Source organism: Megascapheus bottae, chromosome 20 (assembly GCF_031878675.1).
Source record: "Megascapheus bottae isolate mThoBot1 chromosome 20, mThoBot2.hap1, whole genome shotgun sequence".
NCBI classification, from domain to species: domain Eukaryota; kingdom Metazoa; phylum Chordata; class Mammalia; order Rodentia; family Geomyidae; genus Megascapheus; species Megascapheus bottae.
In genome coordinates, this window is record NC_143528.1 from 15,926,110 (window position 1) to 15,941,171 (window position 15,062).

Sequence of the window (15,062 nt, forward strand, 5' to 3'; positions counted from 1 at the left end):
TAAGGAATCATAGGGTGATAAATAAAATTGATCTAGATAGGACTTTTTTGTGGTGGAGTTCTTAAAAAGCAGCAAAGAATGTCATCTTTTCCCTCTAGCAGTCATGACTGCTGTACAGTGTTCAGTTTATTAGGCATCATTATAATTGATTAACGTATAAAACATAATGTTTGGCCTGAAATCTGGTATGAAAGACTAACACATAACTTCTTGAGATGTGATGGTTTATTTTATATGTCAGTTTAGTAGGCTAAGGTGTTTGTGTGGCCACACATTAGTCTAGTTGTTGATGCACAGTGTTTTTGTTATTGTTGTTTTGTTTTTATACATGGTTAACATTCAAATCAATAGACTTAAAGCAGATTACTTTCCCTAATGTGACTGGGCCTCACCCAATCCCTGGAAGGCCTTCAGTTTAAAATCTAATAAAGTTACTCAGTTACTTTACTGTCTTTGAACTTGCCCATCAACTGACTTTCTCTCTCTCTCTCTCTCTCTCTCTCTCTCTCTCTCTCTCTCTCTCTCTCTCTCTCTCTCTCTCTCTCTCTTTTTGCCAGTCCTCGGGCTTGAACTCAGAGCCTGGGCACTGTCCTTGAGCTTTCTCAAGGCTAGCACTCTACCACAGCACCACTGCCAGCTTTTTCTGTGTATGTGGCAGCAAGGTATTGAATCCAGGACTTCGGGCATACTAGGCCAGCACTCTACCAGTCCCCCAGTCAACTCTTTCTTGATCCTCACCTGGTTAGTATATTCTGCTAGTCTGTCCAATTCAGATTTTCTAGTCTCTGTAGTTACGCAAATCAGTTCCTTAAAATAAATTGCTCTCTGCTCATGCACACATGCCCTCACTTGTATGCATATGTAGTCTCAATGATTCTGTTTCTCTGGAGAGCCCTGGCTAATAATACGGCCTGAAAACTTTCTATAGAGGGCCATGTCCTATGTCTCTTTGCCTTTGCAGGCCATACCATCCTGTCTCCCTAACCAACTCTGCCATCATAGACAGAATAAGTTACATAATAAGCAAATGGATGTGCTTTCATTCAAATAACATTCACAGAAGCAAGGTATATTTTGACAAACGAAGATAGCCTACCAAACCTTGAATTAGACTATTTCTTAATAACTCAGGCAAAAAAGAAAGTACATTTGCTGCTGGGGTTGCATCAAGTCGACATTTATCATCCCCTTCTATGTAAGGGGATGATATATTTTAATTGACAATCTTTTCAACTTTGGTTTGTCTATTTTTATACAAGGAATTCTTAAAGAACAATCAGCACTAGAATAAAAACTATCCTAGACTGACAATTGGTCAAGTCAACCTTTTCTCCTGTGGTCTTGTCCGTTTCTTAAAGGGTAGAGGGAGGAGAAAAGGTTGGGAGAAAGGGCAGCCAGAACATCAACCCAAACTCTAGCTTTGTGGTGTCTAAAATGATTCCAGACCACAAAATCTATTTCCTGAAAACCTTAACTTTGCTCCTGGTACACAGGAACATCACAATAACTGTGGCAGTCATTTGCTATCTCCACATCCTCTCTTCCCGTACAGCATCAGTGCCAAGAAAGCACAACAGCTCCTTACCACAGTTATTCCAGGAAGAAAAATTCTAAATTGCTGGAAGTGTTTCAGAAGGTTAGCAAAACATTATTGTGGAAGGAGATGAATCAAGAAGAAATTAAGCTGATGCAAAATAAAATTAAATGAATCTTGAAATGGGACCCACAGAGTTCTGTTGTGTCTCCGGATGTTGACCAGATGTGTGAGCTGTGATGTTTCAGTGTAACAACCAACGACGGCACTCTCATTCCCAAGGAGTAAATCCCATCCACATCCCATCCACTCACATTCTGTTTGCACTGAATATAAGATTTTGGCTTTTGGGGAGAAGTGGGAAGGAGCGTAATTGCTTTTGTTCAATAAGTTAAACCAGTGTCATATGTGGAATAGTTCTTCTCATTTTTAGGAGATGTTTACACAGGGCTGTTATATCATTTCACTGCTCTATTAAGGACAAGTTCCACTTTATGCTAAACACATTTCTGGGATGACATGTTAGGGTTTTTGTTGTTGTTGCTGTTGTTGTTTGGGGAGGGTGGTTGCCAGGCCTGGGGCTTGAACTCAGAACCTGAGCACTGCCCTTGGGCTTTCTCAAGGCTAGAGCTCTACCACTTGAGCCACAGCACCACTTCTGGCTTTTTTCTTTGAATATGGTACCGAGGAATGGAACCCTGGTCTTCGTACATGCTAGGCAAGCACTCTACCAGTAGGCCAAACTCCCAGCCCTGACATGAGAGTTTTTAAAAGGCAATTTATTTATGTGGTGTAGCTTGTTAGATTATTTCTTATTTCAAAAGCCTATGTAAGCCTGGCATTGGTGACTCATGCTTGTAATCCTAGCTACTCAGGAGACTGAGGTATGAAGATTGCAGTTCAAAGCCAACCAGACAGGAAAGTCCCCAGGAGTCTTATTTTCAGTTAACCACCAGAAAACCAGAAGTATTGTTGTGGCCTAAAGTGGTAGAGTGCCAGCCTTGAGCAAAAATGAGCTCAGGGACAGTGCCCAGGCCCTGAATTCAAGCCTTATATCCAACAGGAGGGGAGAAAAGCTTTTCTTCTGTAAAATTTCTTCACTTCCAATCCCCTTTGCTATATATTACACATTACATCTTACTGTGAGCATTCACAAAATTTAAGACTACATTTATATTTATAGCTGTAAACATGCATTTATTGGTACCTTTATATTTGTAAATTTAAAATACATGTTTTTATTTGCGGGACTTACTTGTACTGGGCACCGTATTAAGTCTTTTTATGTGTCTGTCACCTCTTAATTATCACCAGGATTTGGATGATTGCTTTTGTCATTGGACTCTTGTTAGGACAAAAGAGTTGGAGAAATAATAATTATCTGCAAAAAGTGGCAAATGGCAGAGATAGAACTGAACTTTTCTGGCTGTCAACAGCCTTTGCTCTTTTGTACTGTGAAGCTTAGCAATGTCCTTGTTCTCTTTTTAGAAAATGGAATTCTAAAACAACCAATCTGAAAAAAAAAAGTGAATGTGTAATATAGTTGTTTTATATGCTCCTCATTGTAACTTTAAGCAAATATTGTTTAATGTAACTTTTCTTTTAATATAATAGAAATATTTATATTCATTTCAACAAATGATTTTAAGACCATGTCATGAAGTTGAGTATAAATTACTAGTAATTTGTAGAAGCGGTATGGGCATTATAGACTACTATAAACTGAAAGTCTGTGGAGAAAATACTATAAAATTACTTAATAATAGGGACCGGGAGTTTGGCCTAGTGGTTAAAGTGCTTGCCTAGCATGCATGAAGACCCGGGTTCGATTCCTCGGTACCACATACATAGAAAAAAGCCGGAAGTGGTGCTGAGGCTCAAGTGGTAGAGCTCTAGCCTTGAGAAAGTCCAAGGACAGTGCTCAGGCCCTGAGCTCAAGCACAGGACTGGCAAAAAAAAATTACTTAATAACTAGTTCAATACTTAAAATTTCACATTAAAACCCAATGGTTATTTTTAAAAGGTGAATCATGAATATGTTCAATATTGCTGTTTAATTCTTACGTTGTAGTCAGGCACTGATGGCTCATACCTGTACTCCTAGCTACTCAGGAGGTTGAAATCTGAGGATTATAGTTCAAAGCCAGCCTGATCATGAAAGTCTAGAAGTGGAGGTGTGGCTCAGGTGGTAGAGCATTAGACTTAAGCAAAATAAGCTCAGAAATAGCATCCAGGTCTTGAGTTCAAGCCACAAGACCAGCATATACACAAAAATAACTCAATTCTTATGTTGATATAAAGAATAAAATTATATTTGATCATCATCTATTTCTTTTTATTTTTTATTGTAATTAATAAAAGGGTTACATGATATTTGCCAAATAGAAGGTGCATTAATTCACATACATTGATACTCTTTCACATGTCTTGGTACCCTTTACCCTCCCCCACCCCCCCATCTTGGTTTTCCCCCCTTCCCTATCCAATTTCAAATAACCAAATACAAATATATCCAATATATCAGATAACAAATCATTCATTATATGGCTTTTGTTTCAGTATCCTGGAGGTCTTTTCAATTAGCTTCATACTATATGGCCTTATCATCATCTATTTCTTTCGAGCCGAATCCTTAAGTTTCCATTTATTTTCTTAGCACACATATGTATTAGAAAAGTATTTGAGGCTAAAATTCCAACCTTTTCCTAACATTCTGAACAAGAATATTTATACTTGGAAACTTAATCTTGGAAAGGAAAAGCCTAAAATTTGATAACTCTGATATTAGGCTGGTGGATACAGGGTTCCTTATTAGCCTACTCACAAAGTAAAAATGATTATATATATATATGATATATATATATTTAAAGTATCTGCTTTTCTGGGATGGCCATTAATGATCATTTGTGTATACATGTACAAATGCAGTCAAATTGCTTGCCTTATTAATTTATTTTTCCAATCCTGGGGCTTGAACTCATGGTCTAGGCACTGTCCTTGGACACTTTTTGCTCAAGGATACCACTCTGCCACTTGAGCCACAGTGCCATTTCCAGCTTTTTTCTGTGTATGTGGTACAGAGGAATCAAACCAAGGGCTTTGTGCATGCTAGGCAAGCACTCTACCACTAGGTTACGCTCTTAGCCCAAAATTGGTTTTCTATTATTTTTTTTAGGTCAGCTCCACTAAAGGACAGGAATTTTTTTTTTATCCAATAAACTGTTGAATTTGTGATGGGGGACAAACAAGGTATTGCCTAGAAAAAATGTCCAGCTGAGCTCAGTGCCTCGTGCCTGTAATCCTAGCTTCTCAGGAGGATTGAGGTTCAAAGCCAGCCCAGGCACTAAAGAACAGGAGACTTTTATCTCCAATTAATCACTAGAAAATGAGAAATGGGGCTGTGGCTCTAGGGGTAGGATAGTAGCCTTGAGCTGAAGAGCTCAGGGACAGCTCCTAGGCTGAGTTCAAGCCCCATGACCGCGCCCCCCCCAAAAAAAAAGGGCAATAAATATCTTTGAAAATATAATGGCCACTCCTTTTTATTTGGGCCCTATAGTCGAGAAAACAAAAACAAAACAAAAACCCGACAAGACTGGCTAGTGGACTAGATCTGAAAGGTGCTTGTTTGAAGAACACAACACTGCTGGCTGAGAGCCCGGGCTTCGCTGACTTCAGCTCCGTCCACCACTGACACTGCACACAGAGGCCGCCCCTGCTCTAACCAAAGTTGCTCAAATAGTTAAAGAATGTTAGGGTGGAAGGGAAGCCAAGTTACTAACCTATTTATTGTCTGTGTGAGTCTATGTTTATCATAGTGCATATAACCTCTTACCTTTCTATTTTGTTTGTTTCCACTTCTCTAGTGTCAATGGAAAACATTGGTGAACAAGGTAAATTATTCTGTGTATTGTTGTGGTATAATATTTTAAACTAGTTTGAAGAAACAAACTGAACATCTAGATTTGGTCAGAATTAAGACACTACTCCTTTCGAAAGTGTGGAAATAAGATAGAGTTAATGGCATCTCACTTCTTTGAGTCCTTGGACTGAATGCTGTCACTTGTAACAAGAGATCGACTCATGAAGTGTCTGTATTTATTAAAAGAGTTTTTGGGGGCCGGGAGTTTGGCCTAGTGGTTAAAGTGCTTGCCTAGCATGCATGAAGACCCGGGTTTGATTCCTTGGTACCACATACATAGAAAAAAACTGGAAGTGGTGCTGAGGCTCAAGTGGTAGAGCTCTAGCCTTGAGAAAGTCCAAGGACAGTGCTCAGGCCCTGAGCTCAAGCCCAGGACTGGCAAAAAAAAAAAAAAAATTTTTTTTTGTAGCTGTGAAAGAACAGGAATATCAGCCATTTCTATCCTTACTTGGGATACTACCCAACAAATGAATTATCTACATAATTTATGAGACTTGCCATGGACTCTAATAGTCTCACGACAATTGAAGTACTTTATTGAATAATTCAAAAATTTAATGACTCTGTAAATACAAATAACATTCTTTAGAAAAGTTAAATTTTTCTATTAAGGTTTCTAAATAGCAAACCTGCCATATGCTAAGATTGCATATCTCACTCAGCTATATCTTACAGACTGAATTGAATATTAAAATATTTCAGAGTGAATTAATACTGTGTGCAACATTAATAATTTAGATTTGTGTGGTCAGTCAAGACTTTAAAGTGTGTTTCTATACATTTTATTGAGAAAGGTATGCAGAGTGCTTTCCTCCATGGTTGACCAGTGTGATAAATAAAGCAATTGAATTCCCAGTGGAGGAGGCAATCTCTCTTTGTCCAGATGGTCACTGTTTAAATATGTTGGTATTTCATTTGGCACCACCCTGATATCTATGGGAGCCAAGCAAATAAGCAAATAGCTTCTCACAAAGGAGCTACTTTTGCTGCCTCCTTCAGTCAGGCCAAGGTCTTAAGGCCCAAAAGGTTTAACATTTGTTTACTGCAGCATTTTCTCCTTAAAATTTCAGGCATGACTTATTTTTATAATTCAGGAAAGGTCACTGTTAGTTGTTTTACCAAATGATGAGCATTTTTCTAGAGATGGGCAGGTTTTCTTATTGGTGAAGCTCTAATTATGAGTTTAAGAATTAAACAATAAAACTATAAGCTTTATGTTTATTATGTTCAGAGAGTTGTGCTTATTCTACTATGATGTGAGTTATAATTAAGTTAGATCAATTTTAGAGCAAGCAGATCTGTTGCGAATGATATGTGTTGAGTATGTTTTGCATATTACAATAATATTTTTTTTCATTTTAGTTGTGTGCCTGATGGCTTATCATCTGTTTTTTGCAATGTTTATTTGGTCATACTGGAAAACTATCTTTACATTACCCATGAATCCTTCAAAAGAAGTAAGTTAAACATGATCCTAAAGGTAGAAATCAATAATACTGACATCTAAAGAAATGAACTTTGTTGTGTATGCATATTGAATACAGTGAATTCTTCTTGGATTTTAAATAAACATTGTTTGTTAGTGCTTGAATTTTCACTTGATAAATATTTTTATCATATGATTATTGTATTTCTAAAATAAATATATTTAAATATATTTGTTTCATTAAATATGTAAATATATTCGCTAATACAAACAATTTTAAGTAGAGGGATATGATTAAATTTCCATTTTGAATAGATTGTTCTGAGTCTTTCATCTGGTTATGTGTTTTTGGTAAAAGGGAGTATGTCTTAATTGCTGTATCATACTTTTGTAATTCTTCAAACATTTTAATTCTTAAAACATTAGCAAACTTACCCTAAATTCAGTGTTATGCATGTTTCACCAAATGTTTCCAGACAGGTTATTCAGGTCTATTTACAGCCATCAGAATATAAATATATATATAGATATATATGTGCTTGGTGTTTTGCTTTGGCTTTTCAAAACAGTTTATAAAAGCGAGTTCAGTTTTGATTTTAAAGTCATCTACAGGTACACTTTTGTTTTTTTTTTAGCAAGAAAGAATATCTGCTGCCTCCTTGATACAGCAATTTGCTTGCTTTTCCCATCCAACCAATGAGATTAGGCTAGAAGTCACTTCGGTAGGCTTTCACACTCACACTGCTTACAGCCATACACATTCATTTATTTGCATATCCCAGCTATCAAAACAGTGTGTAAATACATGTAAACATAATTTGTTCTTACCTGAAGATTTAAGGTAGCAAACTCATGGAGAGCAACTGCTCAAAAGCATACCTTAAACCTCTAGATATAGACTTCACTTGTTTGTGTTCATTTGAAGAAAAAAGAAGCAGAAATATTCTGAAGTTAAGGAGAAGTAAGTGAATGATGTGAAATTACAAGAAAAGGACTAGTTAACTTAAAGAACTTTGTTAATTACCTTAGAAAAATCATAAGAGACCTAACCAACACATCTGGTTGTTTCGTGCTAGTAAATGTGACACATTTATTTAGAATTATTCTTAACATATTGGTTTTGTGCTTAGAGAACACTTGTTTTTATTTGTTTATCTTCAATAAAAGGGTGTGAAATTTTATGACAGGATTAATGAAGTGATTATGCAAATAAGAATATTATAGTTAATTTAAATTACATTTCAAAGCTTGAGATTAGTTTTTTGTTTGTTTGCTTGGTTTTTTGTTTTTTGTTTTTGTGGGTAATGGCGCTTGAACTCTGGGCCTGGGTGCTGTCCCTGAGCTCTTCAGCTCAAGGCTACCACCCTACTCCTGGGCCTGGGTGCTGTCCATGAGCTCTTTAGCTCTAGGATACCAACCTACCCCTGGAGCCACAGCCCCACTTCCCATTTTCTAGGGATTAATTGGAGATAAGAGTCTCACTGTCTTTAGTGCAGGGGCTAGCTTTGAACTGCAATCCTCAGATCTCAGCCTCCTGAGTAGCTAGCAGGTGAGCCACTGCACCCGGTTGGAAATTTGTTTATTTTTATTAGCAGCAATCATAAAATATAGATTTTTTTAAAAATATATTCTCGAAGAGTAAAGATTTAGGTTCAGATATGACTTAATTTTTATTAAATTGTTTTTCTTTGCTTTGACATACTTAGGTTTTGTTTTGTTTTGTTTTTTTGTCAGTACTGGATTTGAACTCTGGAATTTATAGGCAAGTACTTACTCTACCACCCTTCCAGGTGGAGGTCAATTTTAAAAAGTGTTTTAAAGAACTCTAAAGGCTGGGAGTGTGGCTTAGTGGTAGAGTGCTTGCCTAGCAAGCATGAAGTCTTGGGTTCCATATCTCAGTACCACATACACAGAAAAGGCCAGAAGTGGCGCTGTAGCTTAAGTAGTAGAGTACTAGACTTAAGCAAAAAAAAGCTCAGGGACAGTGCCCAGGTCCTGAGGTCAAGCCCCAGGACTGGAAAAACTGAGTTCAAGCCCCAGGACTGGAAAAAAGAAAGAAAGGGAAGGGCAGGGCAGGGTAAGAAAGGGAAGGGAAAGAAAGGGGGGAGGAAGGAAGAAAAGAAATGAGAGAAACTTATATTTATACATATGAAAATATAAACGTCAAAAATAATATAATGAAAACAGCTAGCGATTATTTTGCCAATATGTAAAATATTTCCATCTCTCTATGTACTTAATGTATTTTCTTATATTCTTAAGAAGTAAAAAATGGGCCAGGAGTTTAGCCTACTGGTACAGTGCTTGCCTAGCATTCATAAAGCCCTGGGTTCAATCCCTTGGTACCACATACATAGAAAAAGCTGGAAGTGATGCTGTGGCTCAAGTGGTAGAGCTCTAGCCTTGAAAAAACCCAAACACAGTGCTCAGACCCTAAGCTAAGCCCAGGACTGGCAAAAAAAGAGTAATAAATATTCCCTTTTCTTAATATCTGTATCACATACATACTCACCCTTAAATCATAATATATAGAGATGGAATCATTGTATACGTGTTATATGTTCTGAGTTACTGTGTCTACAACATGTTGAGATTCAGTTGTTTGTACAGCTTTATTACTTGTTAAGTGTTAGCAGTATATTTGATATCATATACCAGCTTATTTATTATTGTTTGTTTTTACATTTCAAATAGTGTGATCATTGTCATACACATCTCCTGAAGCAGTTTTTTTAAAGGTTCATATAATACATGCTTTTTAAAACTCTTGTCTGTGATTTATCAAGTAGGAACCCAAGCAAATTCTGATTTTTATATAAATTTTTAAATTGGGTCAGATTGATAATATAAGACATAAAATGAATAACTTGTTCTTGTTGAGCACTAGACGGTTCATGTCTTTATTGTTAAGTTAAAACTTAGATGGGCAGGAAGCTTAGCCTAATGGTAGAATGCTCGCCTAGAATGCACAAAACCCTGAATTTGATTCCTCAGTACCGTGTACTCAGAAAAAGCTGGAAGTGGTGTTGTGGCTTAAGTGGCAGGGCATTAGCACTAGCCTTGAGCAAAAAGTACCCAAGGACAGTGCCCAGGCCCTGAATTCAAGCCCCAGGACTGGCACAAAAAAAAGAAAGAAAGAAAGAAAGAAAAGAAAAGAAAATATAACTGATTTATTTGCTTCTATTTTTGTTCCTAATGTACACAAATGAAAAATTCATCCCTAAGTCCATATTTATTAAGCAGGACATTTTATCTGTTGTATAATTAATATTTGGAGGAGAGTTACAGTCATAAGTACATTTTTCACAAAAATTTTATGAGACTCACGGACTTTAGTGCCCAGGCTGGCTTTGAACCATGATCCTTAAATCTCAGCCTCCTGAGTGGCTAAGATTACAGGCCTGAGCCACTGCACTCAGCTATATTATTATACACTTTTTCTGCATGCATATCATAGGGAACTGTGAGTTTTAATTGGCTTGTCCATATTTGAAACTGGATATACCCTACACCAGTATTAATAATTTATAAGTGACTTTTGGAGTATACTAGAGAAAACCAATATGTTATCACTCCTTTGAAAATACTGATTAAAATTAAAATGTATTCCACAGTTCCATCTCTCCTATGCAGAGAAAGAATTATTGGAGAGAGAGCCAAGGGGAGAAGCTCATCAGGAAGTTCTTCGGCGAGCAGCCAAAGACCTTCCCATCTATACCAGGACCATGTCTGGAGGTAAAAGCATCAACAGAAAGGCTTTGGTGCAGTAGCCAGCTTGATGTGCTGTTGTGACTCTTAGGAAGCATATTCATAACTTAATCTGTCACTCATTTGTCATTTGTTGGATTGCTTTAGGTCTTTCTCCTGCAATATGTAAAACAGAATGGAAACTCAAATAACCCTGGCACAGAGATCACTCCTAAATCAGAACTGGTTTAGATCTATTCCTCCTACTTAGTTGTGACTCAATGACAATGAAAAATAGCTGAAGTCTTGATGGAATTCAGTTTTAAAGCTTTAATGAAAGATTTTGCTGTTTACATTGAAGGGAATGATGTCTATAGTGGATAGAAAACTTATATACACATATTTATATGCATCAATTTATATATTATATTTTTATTTTATTTATTTTTTTGCCAGTCCTGGGCTTGAGCCCAGGGCCTGAGCACTGTCCTTGGGATTTCTCAAGGCTAGAGAGCCCTACCACCTGAGCCACAGCACCATTTCTGGCTTTTTCCATATATGTGGTACTGAGGAATTGAACCTGGGTCTTTGTGCATGCTAGGCAAGCACTCTACCCCTAAGCCAAACTCCAGGTCCTATATATTATATTTTTATACATACATACATATTTTATCATAAACTTCAAACAATATTTATGTAAAACAATTTAGATAGTTACTTATCCTTAAAATTTAAACATATTTTTAAACAAATTCAACTCAAATAGTAAATTTGCTTGGTGGGAATATAATTGCAATTCATGCCTTTAGGGAATCTATATTGGGGATCCATAGTTCAAGGCCAGCCTGAACTACAGACGGTGTTCCAGGTCAGACTTAGTGAAATTCTGTCTCAAAAACCAAACAAAAAAGAAAACGGGAATCAATTTCGTGGAAGCTTAGCATGGTGGTGCATACCTGTATTCTCACCTTTTGTGTATAGATAGAGGAAGACCCACCGTTTAAGATTGGCCTTACCTGGGATTGTACTTTTAAGGTAATTTTAAATCTAATTCAATAATTGTCATAAAACACACATACACACACACACACACACACACACACACACACACACACACACACGATTTTGGTCACCATGACTCACCCATAAACTTTTTTTTGATATTTTTTATTGTAATTAATAAAAGGGTTACATGATATTTGCCAGATAGAAGGTGCATTAATTCCCATACATTGATACCCTTTCACATGTCTTGGTCCCCATTACCCTCCCCCCTACCCCCCATCTTGTTTTCACCCCTTCCCTATCCAATTTCAAATAACCAAATACAAATATATCCAATATATCAGATAACAAAGTGAGATACTGTAACAATATGAGATAACCAAGGGATGGCAAAAGAGATGAGAGATAACATAGCACCTTAAGGACAACAATCATTCATTATATGGCTTTTGTTTCTATATCCTAGAGGTCCTTTCAATTAGCGTCATACTATTCATTCTATTTGGCCTTATGTATCAAGGTTTTGCTCTATTGCAAATCTCTGCTAGGAGAGCCCAAGATTTCTACTGATTCTGACAAATGAGGGAAACCATTGAGCCTATGTTTCTTTAAGTCTGGCTTACTTCACTTAATATGATTTTTTCTAAGTCTTTCCATTTCCTAACAAATGGGGCGATGTCATTCTTTCAGACAGCAGCATAGAATTCCATTGTGTACAAATACCACATCTTGTTGATCCATTCATCAACTGAGGGACATCTAGGTTGGTTCCATATCTTTGCTATGGTGAATAATGCTCCAATGAACATTGTTGTGCTAGTGGATTTAGTATGTCCTTGTTTCTGGATGGTTGGGTAAATGCCAAGTAGTAGAATTGGTGGGTCATAGGGGAGCTCTATGTTTAGTCTTTTGAGGCACTGCCACACTGCTTTCCATAGTGGTTGAACAAGTTTGCACTCCCACCAACAGTGTAGTAGTGATCCCTCCTGGCCACATCCCTTCCAGCATCTGTTATTAGTTTTCTTGATCCTGGCCATTCTAACTGGAGTGAGGTGGAATCTTAGAGTTGTTTTGATTTGCATTTCTTTTATGACCAGAGATGTTGAGCATTTCTTCATGTGTCTATAGGCCATTTTTGTTTCTTCTTCAGAGAAGACTCTAAGTCTCTGGCCCATTTTTTTAATGGGATGGTTGTTACTTTGGAGATTAGTTTTGGAGTGATTCAATTCTTTGAGCTGTTGATATATTTTAACTATGAGGCCTTTGCCTGTTGTATGGTTGGTGAAGATCTTCTCCCATTCTGTAGGCTTCCTAATTAGTTAACTATGTCCTTTGCCATACAAAAGCTCTGCAGTTTAATTCAGTCCCACTTATTCAGCCTTTCTCTGATTTGTTGTGATTCTTGGTCCTTATTAAGAAAGTTTCGACCTGTGCCAAGGAGGCCTAGTGTATCTCCTATTCCTTCTTGTAAAGTTTTCAGTGTGTCAGCTTTTACCTCGAGGTCTTTGATCCATTTGGAGTTAATTCTAGTGCAGGGTGACAAAGAAGGATCCAACTTTAGTTTTCTGCAGGTGCTTAACCAGTTCTGCCAGCACAACTTGTTTAAGAGGCTATCTTTCTTCCATTCTATTTTTTTGGCTCCCTTGTCAAAGATTAGGTGGCCATAGGTCTGTGGTTTAATATCTGGGTCCTCATTTCTATTCCATTGGTCTTCAGGCCTGTTCTTGTGCCAGTACCAAGCTGTTTTGATCATTATAGCTCTGTAATAGAGTCTAAAGTTTGGTAATGAAATTCCTCCAGCGCTGTTCTTTCTGCCAAGAAGTGTTTTTGCTATACGGGGTCTTTTATTATTCCATATGAAATTTTGGATTGCCTCTTCTATTTCTTTAAAGAATGACATTGGGATATTGATTCACCCATAAATTTTTTGTGCTTTCAAGCTGTGCTTTCAAGTTATGCTATCTATCAATAGCTCATTTGACTATTGGTGACTGAGAATATCACTAGTTCAAGTCCAAGTTTGTGATGTGCCTTCAATATAAGATAGATGACTCATTTCAAAGGTTTAATATGAGAGAAGAATGCAAAATCACTAACATTGTATTATTTCTCCCTTACTTTAGAATCATAGCATAATCTTAAGTCCTTCATATAATTTTTATCTTGTTAACTTGCACTCTTCGTCAGTGACCATATAAATCCTATGTGCTGCTGTGTGATAGCAACGGTTCCATTAGTCACCCATATCGAGCTGCATGTCTGTACTGTAGAGGAAAAGGTGAGGGCATCAATAGTGAGGACTAAAATTATCTGTGGGAAGAGATAAACTTCTAATTGTGTATCTTGAGGTCCTGAGATCTTTCCCAATGCAAGAAACTAAAGTGAAGCTATTGGAAATTTCTAAAATCTGTTTCTGCAAGTGTATCCTCACCTCATTATACATGGGACATAATTTAGCCAGAGGACTACCTGCATCAACAGAACCTGACCTGTCAGTACCCTGTAAACCTTAACTGTCACTATTGGTAATAGGAAACATGTTGGAAAATTTTTCTCAAATGGTTCTCTTGGTTGAGTAAAATACTCCAGAAAACTCAAACTGTAGACAAGTCTTGATGAGGGCTGTGTGTCTGGGGAGAGTGTGTGTGTGTGTGTGTGTGTGTGTGTGTGTGTGTGTGTTTAAACAGAATTGACTATCCAATGCCTTATGATGTTTTTCTTCAAACTGAAAATCAATAAGCTCTTTGAGAATTTCAATGTAAAGAAATGACAAAACCATTCATGTTCATATGCCATCCTGTGTAAGAGCAAACACTAAGGGGAGCTTCTTGTTCCTAGCCATCCGCTATTGTGACAGATGCCAGCTTATCAAACCAGACCGCTGCCACCACTGTTCTGTCTGTGATAAGTAAGGAAACCTTTTATTTCTAACCTCTCTATGTACAGGTGGTCTTTATATCTACTATCTGTTTTCTATTTGCCAGATTATCACCTCTTTTTCCTAACTATTGTCTCCCAATGATTAGAAATTACAACCAATATAGTAACTTGCATTAAGACCATTGTGGCTTATGGCCAAAATCCATAATCCCTCTACCCCAGATTCATGGTGAGATGAAGCACAAGATTTTGAGCTGTTCTGACATGGATAGTGCAATTAAAACAAAACAAAACAAACAAACAGAAACGGCTAGGAATTGTGGCTTAGTGGTAGAATGCTTATGCATGAAGACTGGGTTCAATCCTCAGTACCACATATACAGAAAAAACTGGAAGTGGTGCTGTGGTTCAAGTGGTAGAGCGCTAGCCTTGAGAAAGTCTAAGGACAGTGCTCAAGGCCCTGAATTCAAGCCCCAGGATTGGCAAAAAAAAAAAAAAATTCATGGACTTTCCTGCTTGGGCTGGCTTTGAACCACAATCCTCAGATCTCAGACTTTTAGTAGCTAGGATTACAGGCATGACCCACAGGCTCCCGGCTTATAGCATTTATT

The 15,062-nt window shown here is 37.3% G+C and overlaps 1 protein-coding gene across 1 annotated transcript in view; it reads left to right on the forward strand.

Annotated features, from left to right (window-relative positions):
- Positions 1-15,062, forward strand: part of Zdhhc2 (zDHHC palmitoyltransferase 2) — a 46,456-nt gene that overhangs the window by 17,944 nt on the left and 13,450 nt on the right. Inside the window, exons 2-5 of the mRNA XM_090353996.1 lie at positions 5,398-5,424; positions 6,816-6,910; positions 10,494-10,614; positions 14,410-14,479. Of these exons, the coding sequence (XP_090210122.1) occupies positions 5,398-5,424; positions 6,816-6,910; positions 10,494-10,614; positions 14,410-14,479 (313 nt within the window). The remainder of the gene's footprint in view (positions 1-5,397; positions 5,425-6,815; positions 6,911-10,493; positions 10,615-14,409; positions 14,480-15,062) is intronic.